Source organism: Caloenas nicobarica, chromosome 3 (genome assembly GCF_036013445.1).
Source record: "Caloenas nicobarica isolate bCalNic1 chromosome 3, bCalNic1.hap1, whole genome shotgun sequence".
NCBI lineage: Eukaryota > Metazoa > Chordata > Aves > Columbiformes > Columbidae > Caloenas > Caloenas nicobarica.
Window position 1 is genome coordinate 477,701 of NC_088247.1, and position 17,437 is coordinate 495,137.

The 17,437-nt window shown below is 51.1% G+C and overlaps 1 protein-coding gene across 2 annotated transcripts; it reads right to left on the reverse strand.

The window, feature by feature from the left end:
• Nucleotides 1-632: 632 nt before the first annotated feature.
• HADHB (hydroxyacyl-CoA dehydrogenase trifunctional multienzyme complex subunit beta) lies at nucleotides 633-17,284 on the reverse strand. 2 transcript variants are annotated; one of them, XM_065631114.1, is made up of 16 exons: nucleotides 17,183-17,284; nucleotides 15,619-15,693; nucleotides 15,200-15,241; nucleotides 13,198-13,294; nucleotides 12,308-12,352; nucleotides 10,969-11,068; nucleotides 9,668-9,755; nucleotides 8,896-9,083; nucleotides 7,592-7,772; nucleotides 6,456-6,577; nucleotides 4,248-4,327; nucleotides 4,109-4,156; nucleotides 3,625-3,712; nucleotides 3,001-3,075; nucleotides 2,385-2,549; nucleotides 633-1,653 (listed from the first exon to the last, which is right to left on the reverse strand). In XM_065631114.1, exons 2-16 carry the CDS (start codon nucleotides 15,683-15,685, stop codon nucleotides 1,618-1,620), a joined length of 1,422 nt encoding a protein of 473 aa, XP_065487186.1. In that variant the 5' UTR covers nucleotides 15,686-15,693; nucleotides 17,183-17,284; the 3' UTR covers nucleotides 633-1,617. The 2 variants fall into 2 exon arrangements, with proteins under 2 accessions (XP_065487186.1, XP_065487185.1); XM_065631113.1 differs by having other exon boundaries at nucleotides 13,198-13,297.
• Between the last annotated feature and the right edge of the window lie 153 nt (nucleotides 17,285-17,437).

A 17,437-nucleotide genomic window follows, 5' to 3' on the forward strand; every position in this document is an offset into this window, starting at 1 on the left:
AGCCCGACCCCCCTGGCTCCAAGCTCCTTTCAGGCAGGTCAGAGATCAGAAGGTCTCCCCTCAGCTCCTGTTCTCCAGCTGAACCCCCAGCTCCCTCAGCCGCTCCCATCACACTTGTGCTCCAGCCCCTCACCAGCTCCGTTCCCTTCTCTCAACTCGCTCCAGCACCTCAAGGCCTTTCTTGGTGTTCAGTGGCCCAGAAGTGACTCCAATATTCTTCCCAGCTCCGAACACACCAGCCCTGAGCATCATACGTGCTTCAGCTCCCTGTGGTCCCTGCAGCAAACCCCCTCCCCAGCCGTTCCCCGGCGCAGCCCTGGCCTCGCAGCGGGGGTGCAGGTCGCCCCATGCAGCCCTTGCTGCAGACAGGTCCATGCCCACACAGGCAGCTGTGTTTTTGTTCCGTGGTGCCACATTATCTTTAAAGACACACAAAGCCAAGGAAGCTCCTTCTCCCCACACCCAGACTTGCACCTGCAGCCACCTCCCACCCATACAGAGCAGCACAGGATTCCCAGCCAGGAATAAACTAGACCCACTGGCTCTCACACCTGAACTGTGGGGCTGCACAGCAGCTGGGGGGATGCAGATGCTGTTTCTTTCATACAAAGGACTCAAAGGTTTTTGCAGGCTGATTTAGAACGTTCTCTATTTCCACCCCTAGCTCACAAAACCAGAGATGAGCAAGGAAAATAACCCAGAACGTCAATCAAAAGGGCAAGAACAGCTGTCTCATCTTCCCACAAGCCTGGAGGAAGGACTACAACTCTGCACACCTGAGGTTTATCAGCTACTCGATTCTGCACAAGTGTTATGCTGCCCCCATGTTTTATCTTTGAAAATGCCAGGCACTGGAGTGTGTAATCAACGTGCCACAGAGGAGCAGTCATTACCAAGAAGGTCTCGAATGTTCTCATGATTCACTAGAGCTCAGGGTGGGTTCTGGGCAGGTTCCAGACCAGACATCTCCCATTTCAGAGCAGCATCCTGGGGGCACCTCGGAACACGCGGCCCCACAACAAACCCCACAGAAACCCGCCCCACACCCTGCAGGTGAGGACAGGGAAAGAAAAAAGCCAGGCTTTATTTTTTTCCCTGTTTATTGTGGCTAACATCGGTGACACTCACTTGTCAGAAGTAATTTGCTAATTCCATTGCTGTTTGGGCATCGTGCAGCAAACTTCCTCCTTACAAACCAGGTCAGGCAACTCACTTTTTTTTTTTTTTAAAATTGATTCCCTCCAAGGACAGGTTAACTCACATCTCAGCCCACTGACCTCCAGTACCTCACAATCTCCTTCTGTCCAAACCCAATTTGCTGTACACGACTTTGCAATTATTCTTCTTCTCCTGGTTATTGAAGAGTTACAGCAGAAGTCAGAGAGGTTACAAGGACCCTGCAGAGACTAAAAGCCACTTTAACGTTTACTCTCCTGGAAGCAGAATATTTCTTAGAGCGTGTTCATTAGCTGAAAATCAGCAGCTGAGTAGCTAAAGGTTATTTACAAAGGCCACCAAAAATCCTTTCCGAGAAGGACTGTGTGTGTGTTTTCATTAGTGCATTGAAATGGCATTGCCAGGCACAGGACACTGAGCACTCAGCAGTTCCCCGTCCCGTTACTGAGGGTAAAGCTCCACGATCATCGCGTGCCCCTGGAGAGAGAAAGAGAATGGTCACCAGAAGGACTAATTATTAGACACACACACAACAGACTGTCTTAAAATAATAGAGGAGATGAAAATGCAGAGCAGGTTCACTAGGATTCTTGTGGTTCGATGGCTCCAGGACGGCACAGATGCGCCTTGGCTGGGCTGAGGCAGCAAAGTCCAGCCTGGCACACGCATCCGGCTTTCCCGGGGACAAACGAGGAGTTCGGGGAGGACACATTGGGACCAGCACCCTCAGGCTACAGAACTGCCACCAGTCACCTCCCAGGCACAGCCTCCAGGGCTGCAGGAACCGCCTCACCCCATTTTCCTTGTGAAGATCTTCCTTCCCAAGATGAGAAGAATGGTGCTCACAAACCACAGTTTGGGAATCATTGAATCACAGGACGGTTTGGGTGGGAAGGGATGATTAAAGCCCATCCGGTGCCCCCCCTGCCATGAGCAGGGACATCTGCACCAGCTCAGGTTGCTCAGAGCCCCATCCAGCCTGGCCTGGGATGTCTCCAGGGATGGTTCAGCCACCACCTCTCTGGCCAACCTGGGCCAGGCTCTCACCACCCTCAGGGCCAACAATTCCTTCCTCATGTCCAGCCTGAATCTCCCTCCTTTAGTTGAAAAGCATCACCCCTTGTCCTGTTGCATAGGCCCTGGTCAAAAGTCCGTCCCACCGTTCCCACCGGCCCCTCTGCAGAGGGCCCAGCACACAGCAGCGTTACCTGCCCTCCTGCAGCACAGGCAGCGACCAGCCCGTACTGCCCGCCCTCCTTCTTCAGCCTGTGGGCAGCGGTGATGACCAGCCGGCAGCCAGTGGCACCAAAAGGATGTCCCAGCGAGAGGGAGCCGCCCCAGTTGTTGAACTTCTCCAGAGGAGGAGCTCCGACCTGCAGGAACACACAAGCATCCAGCTGCACAGAGACCGGCCGCACCGCGACAGCACCAAACCTCCCTGGCCAGCCTGGCTGTGAAGGGCTCTGCGGCACCTACGAGTGCCCAGTGGCAGCACAAGCCTGTGCAGAGGCTTTGCTGTGTCCCCTGCCGCCAGACAGGAACAGCCCCAGCTGTCAGAAAGCACCAGGACTGAACCTCCCACCGGTGTTAATTCCCTCTGCTCCAACAATCACTGTTACAGCTCCACACCTCCACTTCCTGCTGACAACGGGAACACCATCGTTCCCAAAGAAACTGCTCGTGTTGGGGTTTGCAAACCCAGAGTTCAAGAGACATCGCGTCTCCTCGTAGAACATAACAAAAGCCCTGCTGTGCAGCACAGAATTCAATCAATCCTGAAGTTAAACTAAACTAAAGATAAAAACCTCCTGCCTGTGTCCTTACCTTTGACTTTCTGCCCATGTAGTTCTGTGCAAACCAGTCGGAATCCATCGCTTTCAGGTTAGCCAGTATCTGCCCCTGGGAGGGAGGGATGAGCAATATTACCAAGGCGAGGACAGACTTCAAGGAAAGGCCACGGACAGACAGGAGGCATCTCGAGACCAGCTGCAGCCACCAAACCACAAAGCCAGCTGAACAAATGCATTTTACAGGACCAGCCCTGTTAATCAATGTGAGCTCAGCCTGAGCGAGAAAAACACACTGTCCAAAGAACAAGCCCCCGCACCACAGTAACCCAGATCCCTGGTTAGCGGATGATGTGCAGAAGCGGTTTCTTTCACAAAGGGTCTTGGGAAAGCAAGATATTCTTTTTTATGTGTTATTTTAGAAGAATCTGTATTTCTTTGGTGACTTCAAGCAACATAAGCCACTCTTAGCAAGCATTGTGTCAATGTAAAAATGCTATATATTTAAAATATATAGGTATTTATCTACAGACATAAATGCAGAATTATACCCTATCTACATTTAGTGACGGTCTCAACAAGAGCTCTCACCAACACAAACCAGACGCCTACAGAACAGCATGTTACAGCTCGAGGCATTCTTACCATTCTGAGTACTTACAGCAAAAGCTTCGTGGAATTCAAAGACATCGATGTCAGCCATGGTTAGACCAGCCTTCTCCAGCACCTTGGGAGTAGCGTACGTGGGGCTGAAGAAGAGTTAAGGAACAGGAGTCCTGCGTGAATATGTTTCCTCACATCATCGTCCCCTTTTCCCACAGCGACCCACGTTATGTCCCTGCTCTCTAGGGTCACCTGCCCCACTCCAACTGAAACACAACCCCCAGGAACTACTGTGAGTATCAACAGGCTGAGATGCCCCTGAGGAAATGGGGGTGAGGATTTCTGTCCCAGCAGCTCTCCCACGTTAGCCAGCTCCCTCTATTGAGTCACAGCTCACACACCAGCCCTCCCACCTTTGCGAGAGGCCAGAAGAGATCTAAGAGCTCATGAGACGCTTCCCAAAAACCAAACATGTCATGGCATGTCAAAGCTGTTGTGCTAGTACAGACTGTCAGGGGCTGATCTTGATCATTGCCACCTACCCCAGCAGCAGTTGGTCCTTTGGATCCTGGGACACATACACAAAGTCCCTGCACGGGAGAAACGCTGTCAGTAACAGAAAGAGGAGCCGAAGGAAGCCAGAGCAGGGTTCAGAGGCCGCACACAGCCGTCCCTTTTTACCTCAGGTAGGCCTTCGGTTTGTATCCCATTGCCAGAGCCTTCTCCTCGGACATGAGCAGAACTGCTGAAGCACCGTCTGTCTGGAAGAGCAGACAAACCCTGTGAGGTTGCTGTGCCAAGAGCAAACACACCCTGCACAAACCGAGCGTGACAGCCCTCCCGAGGCAGCTGGAGAGGACCCAGAGATACCCACGGCTCCCACCAAACTGGGGGGAGCGTTGATCTGCTGGAGGGCAGGAAGGCCATACAGAGGGATGTGGACTGGCTGGATCGATGGGCTGAGGCTAATTGTCTGAGGTTCAACAAGGCCAAGTGCCGGGTCCTGCACTTGGGTCACAACAACCCCATGAATGCTCCAGGCTCGGGGAAGAGCAGTTGGAAAAGGACCTGGGGGTGCTGGTGACAGTGGCTGAACATGAGCCAGCGTGTGGCCAGGTGGCCAAGAGGCCACCAGCATCCTGAGTGTGCCAGCACTGGTGTGGCCAGCAGGCCCAGGGCAGTGACTGTCCCTGTGCTGGGCACTGGGGAGGCCAAACCTCCAATCCTGGGGCAGTTCTGGGCCCCTCACGCCCAGAAAGGCCTTGAGGTGCTGGAGCGAGTTGAGAGAAGGGAACGGAGCTGGTGAGGGGCTGGAGCACAAGTGTGATGGGAGCGGCTGAGGGAGCTGGGGGTTCAGCTGGAGAACAGGAGCTGAGGGGAGACCTTCTGATCTCTGACCTGCCTGAAAGGAGCTTGGAGCCAGGGGGGGTCGGGCTCTGCTCCCCAGGAACAAGCGCCAGGAGCAGAGGAAACGGCCTCAAGTTGCACCAGGGGAGGTTGAGGTTGGATCTGGGGAACAATTTCTTCCCCAAAGGGCTGTGGGGCATTGGAACAGGCTGCCCAGGGCAGTGCTGGAGTCACCATCCCTGGAGGGGTTGGACAGACGGAGATAAGGTTCTCAGGACATGGGGCAGTGATGGCCTTGGCAGTGTGAGGTCAATGGTTGGACATCATCTGAAAGGTCTTTTCCAACCAAAACAATTATGTGATTCTACAATTCCAGGAGATGCCCCATGACATGGGACAAAGAACAAGTCTGTATGACTGAGCTGATGGGTGGATGGACAGACGATCTCCAAACGATGTGAGCACACACATCGCTGAAGTGCTTCCTTACAGTCCAGACCCACAACTGCTCCTGGTTTCAAACAGGACCAAAGTACCTGAAAGTCCTGCCAGTCCTGAGGACAAACTGGTTACCCCAAACAGTCACCTGTCCCCTCAGCTCCACCCCAAACCCGGGGATGACACAAGCCACAGGCTCCCCACATGGCCAGAATGACCCTCACGGCTCTGGCACATGCCCACTGATTTCTGGGGTGACAGCCAAAGCTGACCTGCAGCCCTGCGGCACAGAACACCCAACCGTGCTTTGGCTGCTCCACACACCACAGCTGTGGCATCGCCGGCTGTTTGGTAAGTCCCCAAGAACGCTGAGGAGTAAACAGCATTGCTGCTGAGAGAGCCCCAGCAGGAGTTACTCGCTTCCTCTGAAGTGCTCACCACAAACCATGAAACAACCTCTTATACACAGGAGAATCTGCCAGGGCAGCGCACAGGGACCAGAGAACAGCTCGAGTGCCATGCGGGAGGCAGCACCTCCCGGGAGCCGCAGGAGCCGGGCTCAGGTACACCTCACCTGAGTCACACAACCACCTCGGACACAGCGCCTGAAACCCTTCCTTTAAAATCATCCCAGCGAGAAAAAGCAGCACGTGCAGGAGAGGCAGCTTGCTGTAGATGTGCTAGAGAAACCTCTCCTTCCCCGCTGTGGAATACAGGCGAAGCCTTAAAGTGACAAGTTTAGACTAAAACTACTGAATTCTAGACTTCCAATGTGATCAGTCCCATCCTGGGGCAGAATTTCTACATGCGGCTTTGAGTGACCAACCCTCTGTGCTTTTCTGTAGCTGCCTCTTGCAGAGCAAACAGCTAAGAGGGACTTAAACTTCAGGGGTTTAGTTCTCGATTTTAAAATTAAACAATGCAGTACCAGGTTCATCAGATTATAATACAGTTCAAAGTTATCCTTGAAAGATCCCAAAGCAGGTGATATCGCAGAGACAGCTCGTTCCCTGAGATTACACCAGCTTGGTCTGCATCCCGAGGGAGGCAGAGGGTAAACCAGACACTTTTCCCTTGGCTCACAGTGCCGGGAAGGCGCGTTACCAGGAAGGAGGAGTTGGCAGCGGTGACAGTTCCGTACGGCTTGATGAAAGCCGGCTTCAGCTTGCCCATCTGCTCCATCGAGGAGGGACGGATCCCATTATCTTTGGTTACTGTTTCTTTGCCTGTTGATGAAAACAAAAAACAAAACCAAAAACAAACTAAGAAAGTCAGCAGCATATCTGAATTTGCATTTCATGAGTCCAGGGGAAAAAGAAAAAACCAAAATCAAAACCTATGTTTTTTATGACAAGTGGGAGGAGGAAAAAAGGGAAAACCATTCATGGTATCAGGATATTTAACATAGTTAAAAACCGGCACTTAAAAATTGAAGCTGCATTACTTTATCCCCGAAGACTACAAAAATGAAGCGCTGCAATCTATTTACTGTAAGAAAATACTGCATGGAAAACCCAGCTGATAAAAGAATTTAAATTCAAATTATAAAGCCTAAATTGGAGAACTGGGCCTAAATCAGTATACATTTATGTGCCAAATTTTGAGGCAGTAAAAGCACTGGGAAGAACCCAACATATGCATCTTTAACTGCCTTCTTTAAGCAGTTGGTATAGTTGACAGTAAGTACCAATTTTAGCGCAAAGATCATATGTAACTGTGGATCTACAAAAGCGAGGTCTGTCTAGGAAACTAACCACAGAGTAGAAGTGCCCAGAATTAACAGGTATTACAGCAAAGCGTGCCCACTGGCTGATGAGGGTGGAAACCAGGCCACAGGAGTCTACCAAGCACATCACATTTCAGCTTTTCCTACCCAGCGTCTGAGTCACCAGACTCAGGATTTTATCAGGTTTCTATTTGCTGTTAGTAGCTTGGGGTGTAACGATGGGTTCTCTCACCTGACTGGAAGAGCAGGGGGATTCCTGGGCCAACCATTCTGATTTTCCTTGCGACAAAATTTAGATACACAAGGATATTTTTATATATTTAGATATGCATGTTTAGAAACATCCTCCAATGTCAGTAGTTTTCCAGGGAGAAACAGCATATGAAAGAGTCAAAATCCACAGGAGATACCCAGAATGTTAGGAATCTGACCCCAGTACTTCTCCTGCTTTTCTAAATAAAGTATTTCTTTATTGAACTGGTGCATTCTAGCAATGAAACCCGTGCACTCTGACCTGGCACTTTGAAGGGTACCACGTCAAGCAGCAAGCCGCTGTCCTGGGCTTTCTTGGCCAGTGTGTGCGACCGGAGGGCATACTCATCCTGCTCCAGCCGGGAAACGGCAAAGGCAGCAGCCAAGCGATCGGCCGAGTGCCCCATGGTCTCGCTGGTGGAGAACTCTGCAACAGCCGGGAGCTACAACACAGGACAATACAGTCAGAGCACGTAAAGCCCCGTCCCTGGGCACTCAAAGTTCAGAAGCTGGTTACGCTCTGCACAGCCCTTCTGTTTATTGAGCAGAGCAGTTAATGTCAGAGCTATGCACGTAGGAATCATGCCAGAAGTGACTTGGTCAAAAGTCTCAGAGGAGCCACCGCTTGCAAAGATTTTAGAAAAAAATGGATAAAAACGACGTCCAGACTGCAGCTTCCTCCGGGGGCTCAAGAACTGCACTGGGTTTGCACACGCAGACAAAGCACAGCCCCCTTGTGCGTTTAATGTTCCCCTATGAAGGGTGACCAGACTGTTTGGGCCGAGATGAAACAACACGTCCTGGGACCCTAAAACTTCTTGTCAAACACCTCTTCAAGCAAAACCAGCGAGAGCAACCGAGCTCTGCTTCGCTTCTATTCTTCCAGCAGCACGCAGGAAATCCCTGCATGCACTTAAGTCTGCAATTTTCATGTCTTACGTGAACCTTGGATCTCGTCTCTGCTGTACGTACACTGTTTCCCTGCACTCCCACTAAGGCAGCCAGCAGCACGGACACGGAGTTTCCTCCTGAGGAGCTCGGTGGTGCTAAGGAGGAAAGTGCTTTCCTTCCCAGCTCCACCACATCACAATTCACCTCTCTCACGACCTCCATGACACCAAACAACAATTGAACTAATATACTGAGGGTGCTTCTCTCTGATATTAAGCATGTTATTTCTATTATTTAAGGAACACATTTTTTTCTGACCCTTTAGGACCCTCGCATAAGTTTTACATTGACAGGAAAAAGCTTCTGCTTTGTAATGTCCAGCACAGTTTGTGCAGGAGTTGAAGAAGGAGAGGGAAGTTTCGAAATAAGTTGGGTTTACTGAAGACCAATACGTAAGAATACAATGCAGAGTCATGAATGCTGTGAGATGCATTAATCAGCTGCAGTTTTAACCAAATGCATAGGACGGGGATCCAATAAAAGTGAGCCCCAGGCAGCCAGCTCTCCCTTTTTAAATCCTCTCTGTTAGAGGCTAAAAAAATGACCTAAGCCAGCTTGTTTTACATCTTATAAAACTGTTTAGCTTAAATATCTAAATGCCTGGAAAAAAATTACCTCAGGAGCAAAGTAGTCAGGGCGGATTTTGGAAATCAGGGAGAGCTTTTGGCCCAAGGTCTTGGCTCGGTTCAGAGTCAGCATCGTCTTCCTCATCTTCCTACTGTGCCGGATGGGAACGTCTGACATTAACTCCACACCCCCCGCTACGACGACGTCGCACTGTCCAGCCGCGATCAAACCCACGCCTGTGCAACGAGAGGGAGTTTCCCATGAGAGCTGCAGGGGCAAGGGACACTGACCCTGTCAGTGCCGTGGATACGACATCTTATTTCCTCCTTCAGCCCCTGGTTTTGGCAGAGTTACACAACACGTGCTTAACAGAGACTGGGCAGGTTGAACAGACATGTTCTGAATCACACTCGTCTTGTAACTTTGCTTCCACTTCTCTTGGTCACACACAGCAGCTGGGAGAACAGTATCCCCTGCGATTCAGGACAGCAACTCGGTCTCAATGTTTTTTGCTCTGTTTAGGCTAAGTCAAAGCTGAAAGAAGCCTGAAAGGCAGCAACTTGCTTATCAAGTCTTTACCTCCCGAGCTAACAATTGAGCAGAGACTATCACCAAAAGCAAAGGGTGTCAGGCTGCTGCAGGTCTGCAGCAGACGCTCAATTTGCATCATATTTTGTTGGTTCAAAAACCATTTCCTTCCATTCCAGATTTTTTTTGGATGCTTACTTATAGTCACCAAGCTGTGCAAGTTAGATGAGGGATGGAGAGGAGCTGCTAAGTTCAGTCTCAAACCCAGAGCTGGTTGTGCCAGCCGACATACCTGTGGTCATAGCCTGGTTTGAAGAAATGCAAGCCATGGTGACAGTGTGGGCTGGTGTTTTGTCAGAGAAACCTGCTCCCAAGGCAGCCTGCGAGCAACAAAGAGCGACTGTTATAACCTGTGTCTGCTGCTCCACAGGCCCAGAGCTCCCTTCTGCCCTTGGCAGACTAAGCTCAGAACAAGTATAAATACATCGAGTTTTCACTCAGGCAGTTACTGCAGCAGCTCTTCCCCTCCCCAGGCTCGGAACAGGATGAGCAGCTGCCCGGACTCTCACTTGTGTTATGCAGTCGCTGGCCCCGTGTTAACGAAGTGACAAACTAATCACACACCTCGCCATTTCAAAAGAGCTTTCAACTACTTGACCTCATCTTTGCTTCACCTTAATTGCAAAGGCGGCATGTGGAAGGAATTATTCAGACCCGTCCACACGAGGCACCACGACTTGTTTTCACAGAACAGATTTCAGACAGCAGCGTCTTGTCTGACCCAGCTGAGAGCAAAGCCTCCCATGCCGGGAGAACTGTGCGCAGCAAGACCTTCCCTAGTTGAGACGTGGCCAACTGGTTTAAAGTTCAACAGTTGTTGCCGAGTTAAAATTACACAGAGCCTCATCTGACTGGCAGGTGACCAAAGCAAGTATTTGCATACACCAGGCTAAAACCGCCCATGGAACTGGAAAGCCACGTAACCTCCCAAGTCCTTCCAGCCCAGGTTACGTCACGATTTTGCCTGGTTGCAGATAACAACAGCAGGGGCTCCAGATTATAGAAAATCACATGCTGCCCCTGTAACGTTACTTCAGGGGACCAGGCTCTTTCTGCGTGTGACACACGAATTGTGTTTTCTGACTGCCAGAAAACAGGGCAGCTCAGCTACTCCATCTCAGGTCATTCAAAAGCTGCATCTGATCAGCCAACTAAAATAAATAAATACCACAGCAAAGTGATTTATCTCAGCCTGCTCCCATCCTCTCAAGCACTTTGGACAAGCCAGCATTTGAGTCCAACTGGTAGTTAAGAGTACAGTGATCGGCAGTCATTAACAAAAGCTTCCCTTTGGGGGAAGAATCAAGCAGAGGCTTCCCAGCATTAAGATGCACTTCATCTGTGGCAGATTTCAGCAGGAGGCAGAGTCTCATACAGTTATTTGACAGAAAACGCTGCACAACTAGTTCACGCTCCCGAATCATGTTTAAAAGAACCATAATAATCGATTTTTTTTTTTTTTTGCAAATGTTTGTCATCTTCACACTAGCTGCAGAAATCAGACCCACAGGGGAAATGCTGCATGTAACCCACCTCTCTGGCCACATTACTGGTTTTCACCTCCTGGATGACTGTGCCATAAACGATGTAATCAACAACATCGCGTGGGACACTGGTCCGGTTCAGCAAGCCCCTGAGGAGAAGATCAAAACAAACAGAACTTGCACCACGTAAGCAATAACCTTGTCAGAGTCCTCAAACATCATCTTTCCACCAGCTTGGCTGCAGAACAAGCTGCATCTTCTGCCCCCAGTTCACAAGGAATCTTGTGTGCGTGTGTATTTAATGACAGTATGAGCAGACTGCAAATAATCGTGGTGATATTATCAGTATAAATGATCACATGATTTCATGAAACCAACTGCTCTACAGCCTCCCCACACTCAGAAGTGGCTGTTAGTATCTTCCCCAATTTGGAGTGTTCTGACATAAAAATTAAAGGCAGGAGACCTTAGGAAGTAACAAGACCAGTCCCCTTTGGTGCAGGAACCATGTAAAACTTCAATAGACACATGGAAAATGAGCAGTGCATTTTCAGAGTTCATTAGAAAACCCTGCATAATTTGTCAGAACACTTTGACAAACACGCAAACCCCACTGCGGGCAGAGATTTAAGGCTGGTGGGGTTCAAATGGAGTTTTGAGCACTACAAAACAAAAAATGAAACTAAAGGCACCTCAGCCAATAACTTCGGTTCAACAGCACATGAAGCCCCGCAATGCCCAGGACATGGCCCCCACACCCGCCAATACGCTGCCTGTCAAGTGAACCAGCCTGCGTCGGCTACATGTGGCGTTCAGATTTGGCACAACTGCACTTAAACTCACGATCTTTCCTTGGGCCTCGAAATCTCCTTTACCCCCAGTAAATCCTCTCGTCTCAACAGCACTTTGTCCTATGCTCCACGAGGCGAACCTGCTGCTAACAACCTATGGCTTTGTCAAATCACTGCAGAATGGCAGAGACGGGCAGGACGACAGAATTAGCTTGTTATTCTCATTGCCACTTAGTTTGCTCTGAATTGCCCAGATGGTTTTTCCCTCGAACTGTGAGCACACCCCAACAGCAACTACAATCTCTGCATTAGGAAAACTACAGTCAGAATTCAAATTAACGAAAATGTATCAAGCAGAACGGTAATGCCATCTCTGTGTAATAACACCCTGTACACAAGCCTCTAGTAAACCCCACTGCTTAAGCCACCTACTAACGCAATGTCAGACCATGAAAAATGAAGCACCTGGTTCGGATCATTCAGAGACAAAGACAAAGCCTTGGCTTCCAAATCTGTTGAAGCCACCGTACCAACACTGGGAGCCCAGCAGCTCAACAAGAGAGTTTTCTGGGCCCTTCCAGTATTTTATATACTTACTGCAGTGCTGCTCTTGCTAAGTCATGTGGCATAAGATCCGCATACCTGGAAGTTAAAGAGGAGAGGCAGAAACTTAGGAGTGTCAGAAACTGATAGAGACGTCTGTGCCACCACTGTAGGCACAGATCAGCAGCAAAGAACTGGTGACACAGCAGAAACGCTGCACTGCATTTATAATCTTGTAAATTAACTTACAAATTTGAGGAAGAAATTGTTTGCACTGAGGGTGGTGAGAGCCTGGCCCGGGCTGCCCAGAGAGGTGGTGGATGAACCATCCCTGGAGACATCCCAGGCCAGGCTGGACGGGGCTCTGAGCAACCTGAGCTGGTGCAGATGTCCCTGCTCATGGCAGGGGGGGCACTGGGGGAGCTGGGGAGGTCCCTCTAACCCAAACCATTCTGTGATAATCAAACATTTCATACCCCAGGTTGTGAAAACTCTGTGTACAGGTCAACACATAAGGGCTGTACTAAACCACTGAGAAGCAGCAGTAACAGAGTAACAAAATCCCCTACCCATCCTAAGGTTAGGCCTGGTCCTAACTCAGCTGTGAATTTGGTGCCAGCACAAGAAGTGCCTACAGCAGATTCTCTGCATCTGTCCTGCTGGTTTTGTGAAACTCTTTGCTTTATCTGCTCTAGATTCACCAACAGCTTCCTCTAGATGTGCAACGTAAACCCTCCTTCTCGGAATTCATATACATGGGCAAACTTCTTTAAATCATGCTTTTTTATTAGGGAAGCTGGAATAATTGAAGTAGTCTAACTCACTGTCATTTCAGTACTTCTAGGCATTAGAAAAACTACATTTAAATGAACAAGACAACTGTTTTCATAAAGATTCTACTATTAACCAAGTCAGCATCTATTTTCTTCTTATTTTATACTTACGTGGTGCCAGACTGCAAAAACGGAATACGGACGCCCTCTACCACAACGATGTTCTTCACACCGCTTTTTGCTAAGGTCTTCTTAGTCTTAGGCTGGACTGCTAAGAGAGGAGTGATGCTAATGAGAACACCGCAAGCTTGAAGTAAGACCCTGTAAGAACTACTAGAAAACTAGGGAAATTGTTCTCTTCTGGTGCCGGAGTCAAAAGCAGAGCAGGTAGGACACCTGGGCTGTAATCTTGCCTCTGTCTGGTTAATTATGTAAACTGTGAAAAACGATTTAACAACTCAGTATATCCCCCATCAGTGAGAGATTCATCCATAGCTACACTGAGGCAACAGTACAGCTGAGAGCAAAGGCACGTAACTGCCAGACTGTTACCACTGACGGGGACGCTGCAGGAAGAGACAGCATTGAAAACACTGCAGAGCTCACAGCAGGGATGAGGCGGAGCGGATCCAAAGCCTGAGTGAGATCCGTCACTTGGGGAGCAGCAAGGACTGCAAACAGCAACACACACAGGAACAGCCTATGCATTGGTCAACAGCGGTTGAACATGAACCAGTGTGTGCCCAGGGGGCCGAGAGGCCATGGGATCCTGGCTGGGACCAGCACTGGTGTGGCCAGCAGGCCCAGGGCAGTGACTGTCCTGTGCTGGGCACTGGGGAGGCCAAACCTCCAATCCTGGGGCAGTTCTGGGCCCCTCACGCCAAGAAAGGCCTTGAGGTGCTGGAGCGAGTTGAGAGAAGGGAACGGAGCTGGGGAAGGGGCTGGAGCACAAGTGTGATGGGAGCGGCTGAGGGAGCTGGGGGTTCAGCTGGAGAACAGGAGCTGAGGGGAGACCTTCTGATCTCTGACCTGCCTGAAAGGAGCTTGGAGCCAGGGGGGGTCGGGCTCTGCTCCCCAGGAACAAGCGCCAGGAGCAGAGGAAACGGCCTCAAGTTGCACCAGGGGAGGTTGAGGTTGGATCTGGGGAATGATTGGGCACAGTAAAGACAAGATAATTCAAGGTAAATCAAACCCCAGTTCTGGAAGTCAACTGACTTGCACTCCTGCAGGAAAGCAGCAGCAAGAACAGTGCACAGAGCTGCTCTGGGTGACTTGCTGCTTCTCTGTAAGGTGTCTGAGCACCTCCGGATCGAGATAAACTATGTCATGTCAGTATTGTTCATCAGGCTGCTGTCAGAGCTCTGCTGGAGCAATGAGAATTTCCTAATGCCATCAGGCCTGCAAATCTTAGTGAGCACACATGGCAGCACGGGGCAGCTACTTTTACAAGCCAGAAAAGGACAAAACTCATAAAAGCAGATTAAGTCCAGCTAAATGCTGTGCTGAAGCAAGCACGAGCACCAGGATGAAACTCCCGCGCTGTTCCTGGGTTACGGATGGCTCCCTGCGCAAAGCCAAGGGGACGAGGGGAGTTTCCAAAATCCAGGCAGTTCAAAGCGTTACCGTCACCTGAGCCACCTCCCCAACAAATGCCGGAATGCCAGATCACCCTGACCGCTTGTAATGGCCACAGCTTAACACCCCGTAACTCCGTGTGCTCAGCAGCTGCACCGAGACCTGAGCCTCTCACTGGTCTCACTGGGCTTCAGATCCAATTCCACAAGATTCTCCTGGTCAGGGACAGTCCCCTCCCCTCTGGGCAAGCGATCTGGTTATGGGCAGTTTATAAATCCCGAGTTCGGTCTCTCTGTCCAGGTTCTAGAAATAGCCGCCCGTCAGGTGACGGTGGGGTGAGCTCTGGGCTGGGCATGGCTGCCGGGAGCCAGGGACAAGCAGGGACACACAGACTCTGCCAGGGACACACAGACTCTGCTGCAAACACAGGTTTGCCCAGAGGTTTAGCTCTTGCAGCTCAAGAAGGGCACTCACACTGAGGCAGCCTGCACTGTGTTTCTGACAGTTATGTCAAATGAGACTCTGGAAATGGGAGGTGGCTTCAAAACCAGTCTTTTCTAGCACAGACCCAGTGAGATTCCTGGCGTTTTCACTTTACCTGCGGCTTGTAACTGTGAAGAGCAGCTGAGCGATCGAGCAACTGAAAAACATGAAATGAAAAAACATTTTGTTAAAAACATTTCTACTTTCTGTAAGAACTGTTAAAAAAATAAGATAATGTTATAGTAAGACAACTCCACCTGAACATCTCTGAGATATTTTTTAGTTTGTTCATAAAAATGACACAGTTCATACCACCCATTAACAGGAGATTCTTCCACATCTGATGTGGGAAGGGAAAAATAGGACAACAATGGAATTAGTAATTAAAAAAAAAAAATAAAACAACATTGTCATCTCTTTCGAGATGACAACAGAACACAGATTCAGATACCAGCATCCATTCCGAACCCAACACTTGAACCAGAACTTTATGACTTATCAATTCAAGCTTTTAATAGATGTAAAGATACTTACAGACCCTGGCAGCCCATGCTGAGGAGGCAGGGAGGTTTCTGATGGCGTTGGTCAGCATCGAACTCATTTTGGTATCTAGAGACGTGGAGAAAGACCGGTATTAGTCCACCCTGGTCTACTTGGAACAATTTCAAGGTAAGCGATCTGCCTGCTTCACGCAGAGCCAAACAAGTGAAGAAACAGGCTGCTCCAAGGGCAGCAGCACAGAGAATTGATTCCTATTACACTTTTTGAGCAGAATCTAGCGCAGGAGTAGTCTTGCTTGTGACTGTGGCCTGCAAATGTCCCCGTAAATAAACCCTGACTTCCCCAGTGACCCAGCACTGACAGCAGCCAGTGCACTTTCCAATTCCCCTCCCAGTAACTGTTCTACCGCTTCCTCCTGGAAAATTGTCCCAGTGCCTGGCCAGTGTCGCTGCCAGCGTGACTCTCTTGACACGCTCTCCTTGGCACAATGTCACTCCACCACTTCTCTTTTCAGCCCCTGATGCCGACCTCAGTAACTTCCCTTGCACACCCCCACGGGAAGCAGAACACGATGGAATCCTCTGCCCCAAAAACTTCCTCTGTACCTTTCCCAAAGCTCCTTCCAAGACAGGGTTTCCCTAAGAACAAATCCTCGTCTACAGTTTTTATTGCCCAGGACAAAAAAGGGTCCCCACAGCTCCAGTTCTTCGGCTGCTTCACAGCAACATTCACCTCGCTTTGCCACGATTCTAGTGTTCAAGCTAAGAGCGCTGTCTTCACCAAAAAAACACACTTTTTTAGAGAGTTTGGGAAACATTTGAGTCCCAAGCTCAGCACACACGGGTATCGCAGCTTCTCAAAACTCAGCGTATGCTGCCAGCCGCCCCCTTCTACTTCTCCACCTCACACCGGTGACACGCCACGCAATGTTCCTCATCCCCCAGCCCGCTCCGGCCACGCTGCCAACCCGCAAACCCAGCCCAGGCTCCTCACACCAGCAAATGTCCAGAAAACAGCTTTTCCCTGCCCAAAGCTGTCAGAACGGGCCCTCAGCGGGCCCAGCCCCGCTCGCATCCCGCCCACAACAGGCGCCATCCCCCACACGTACCGAGCTCAGTGGCTCCCCGGCACCCCCGAGCCCGCTCCGCACACCCCGCTCCGGCCACAGCTGCTTCCAGAGCCGCCACAGCCCCCCGCCTGCTCCCACACACTCCTGCTGACCCTCGGACCCACCGGACACCTTCACACACCCCGCCCGTGCACCCACAGCCACCCGCGACCCCGCCTTACACCCGCCTCCCCGCCCGGGCCCCGCAGAGCGCAGGGCCGCCCCGCAGGCGCTCCTCGGCCGCACACGGGCAGCCCCCCCGGTACACACTCACAGGGCCCCGTTAGACCCCCCAAATTCACTAACGCCCCCTCCCCACACACACTCGCCCTCACGTACACCACAACCCACTGCCCCTCCATCCGGGACCCACCCACCGGCCCCCCCACCGGCCCCCCCAACCCAGCAGCCCAGCACCTGCCGCCCCCCTCACATTCAGGGACCCTCAGGGCCCCGGCCGCCCCCCGCCGCCTCCCGGCCGCCCCGCACCTCCGCCCGCGCCCGGCACGGCACCGCCCCGCTCTGCCGCCGCCGCCGCCACTGCCCGCCGCGCCGCCACTCAGCAAGGGCCCCGCGCCCGCCCCGCCCGCCGGGCTGCCCCACAGTTCGCCTGAGGGACGCCGCCCGTCCCTCAACCCCTGCTGGCGCTCTCCTGCTCCCTCGCCCGCTGCTACCGCTCGGTATGGACCAAAAACATCCGAGCTCCCGTGGCGAGCAGAGAGCAGCGAGGAGAGGCTGGAGCCG

Excerpts from the sequence above, each read along its gene's own strand:
- HADHB (XM_065631113.1), bottom strand. The coding sequence starts at position 15,685 with ATGAGTTCGATGCTGACCAACGCCATCAGAAACCTCCCTGCCTCCTCA. Across the intron at positions 3,713-4,108 it reads AAGGACCAACTGCTGCTGGG|CCCCACGTACGCTACTCCCA; the intron begins GTAGGTGGCAAT and ends ACTCTTCTTCAG. Across the intron at positions 1,654-2,384 it reads CCTGTGCTGCAGGAGGGCAG|GGGCACGCGATGATCGTGGA; the intron begins GTAACGCTGCTG and ends TTCTCTCTCCAG.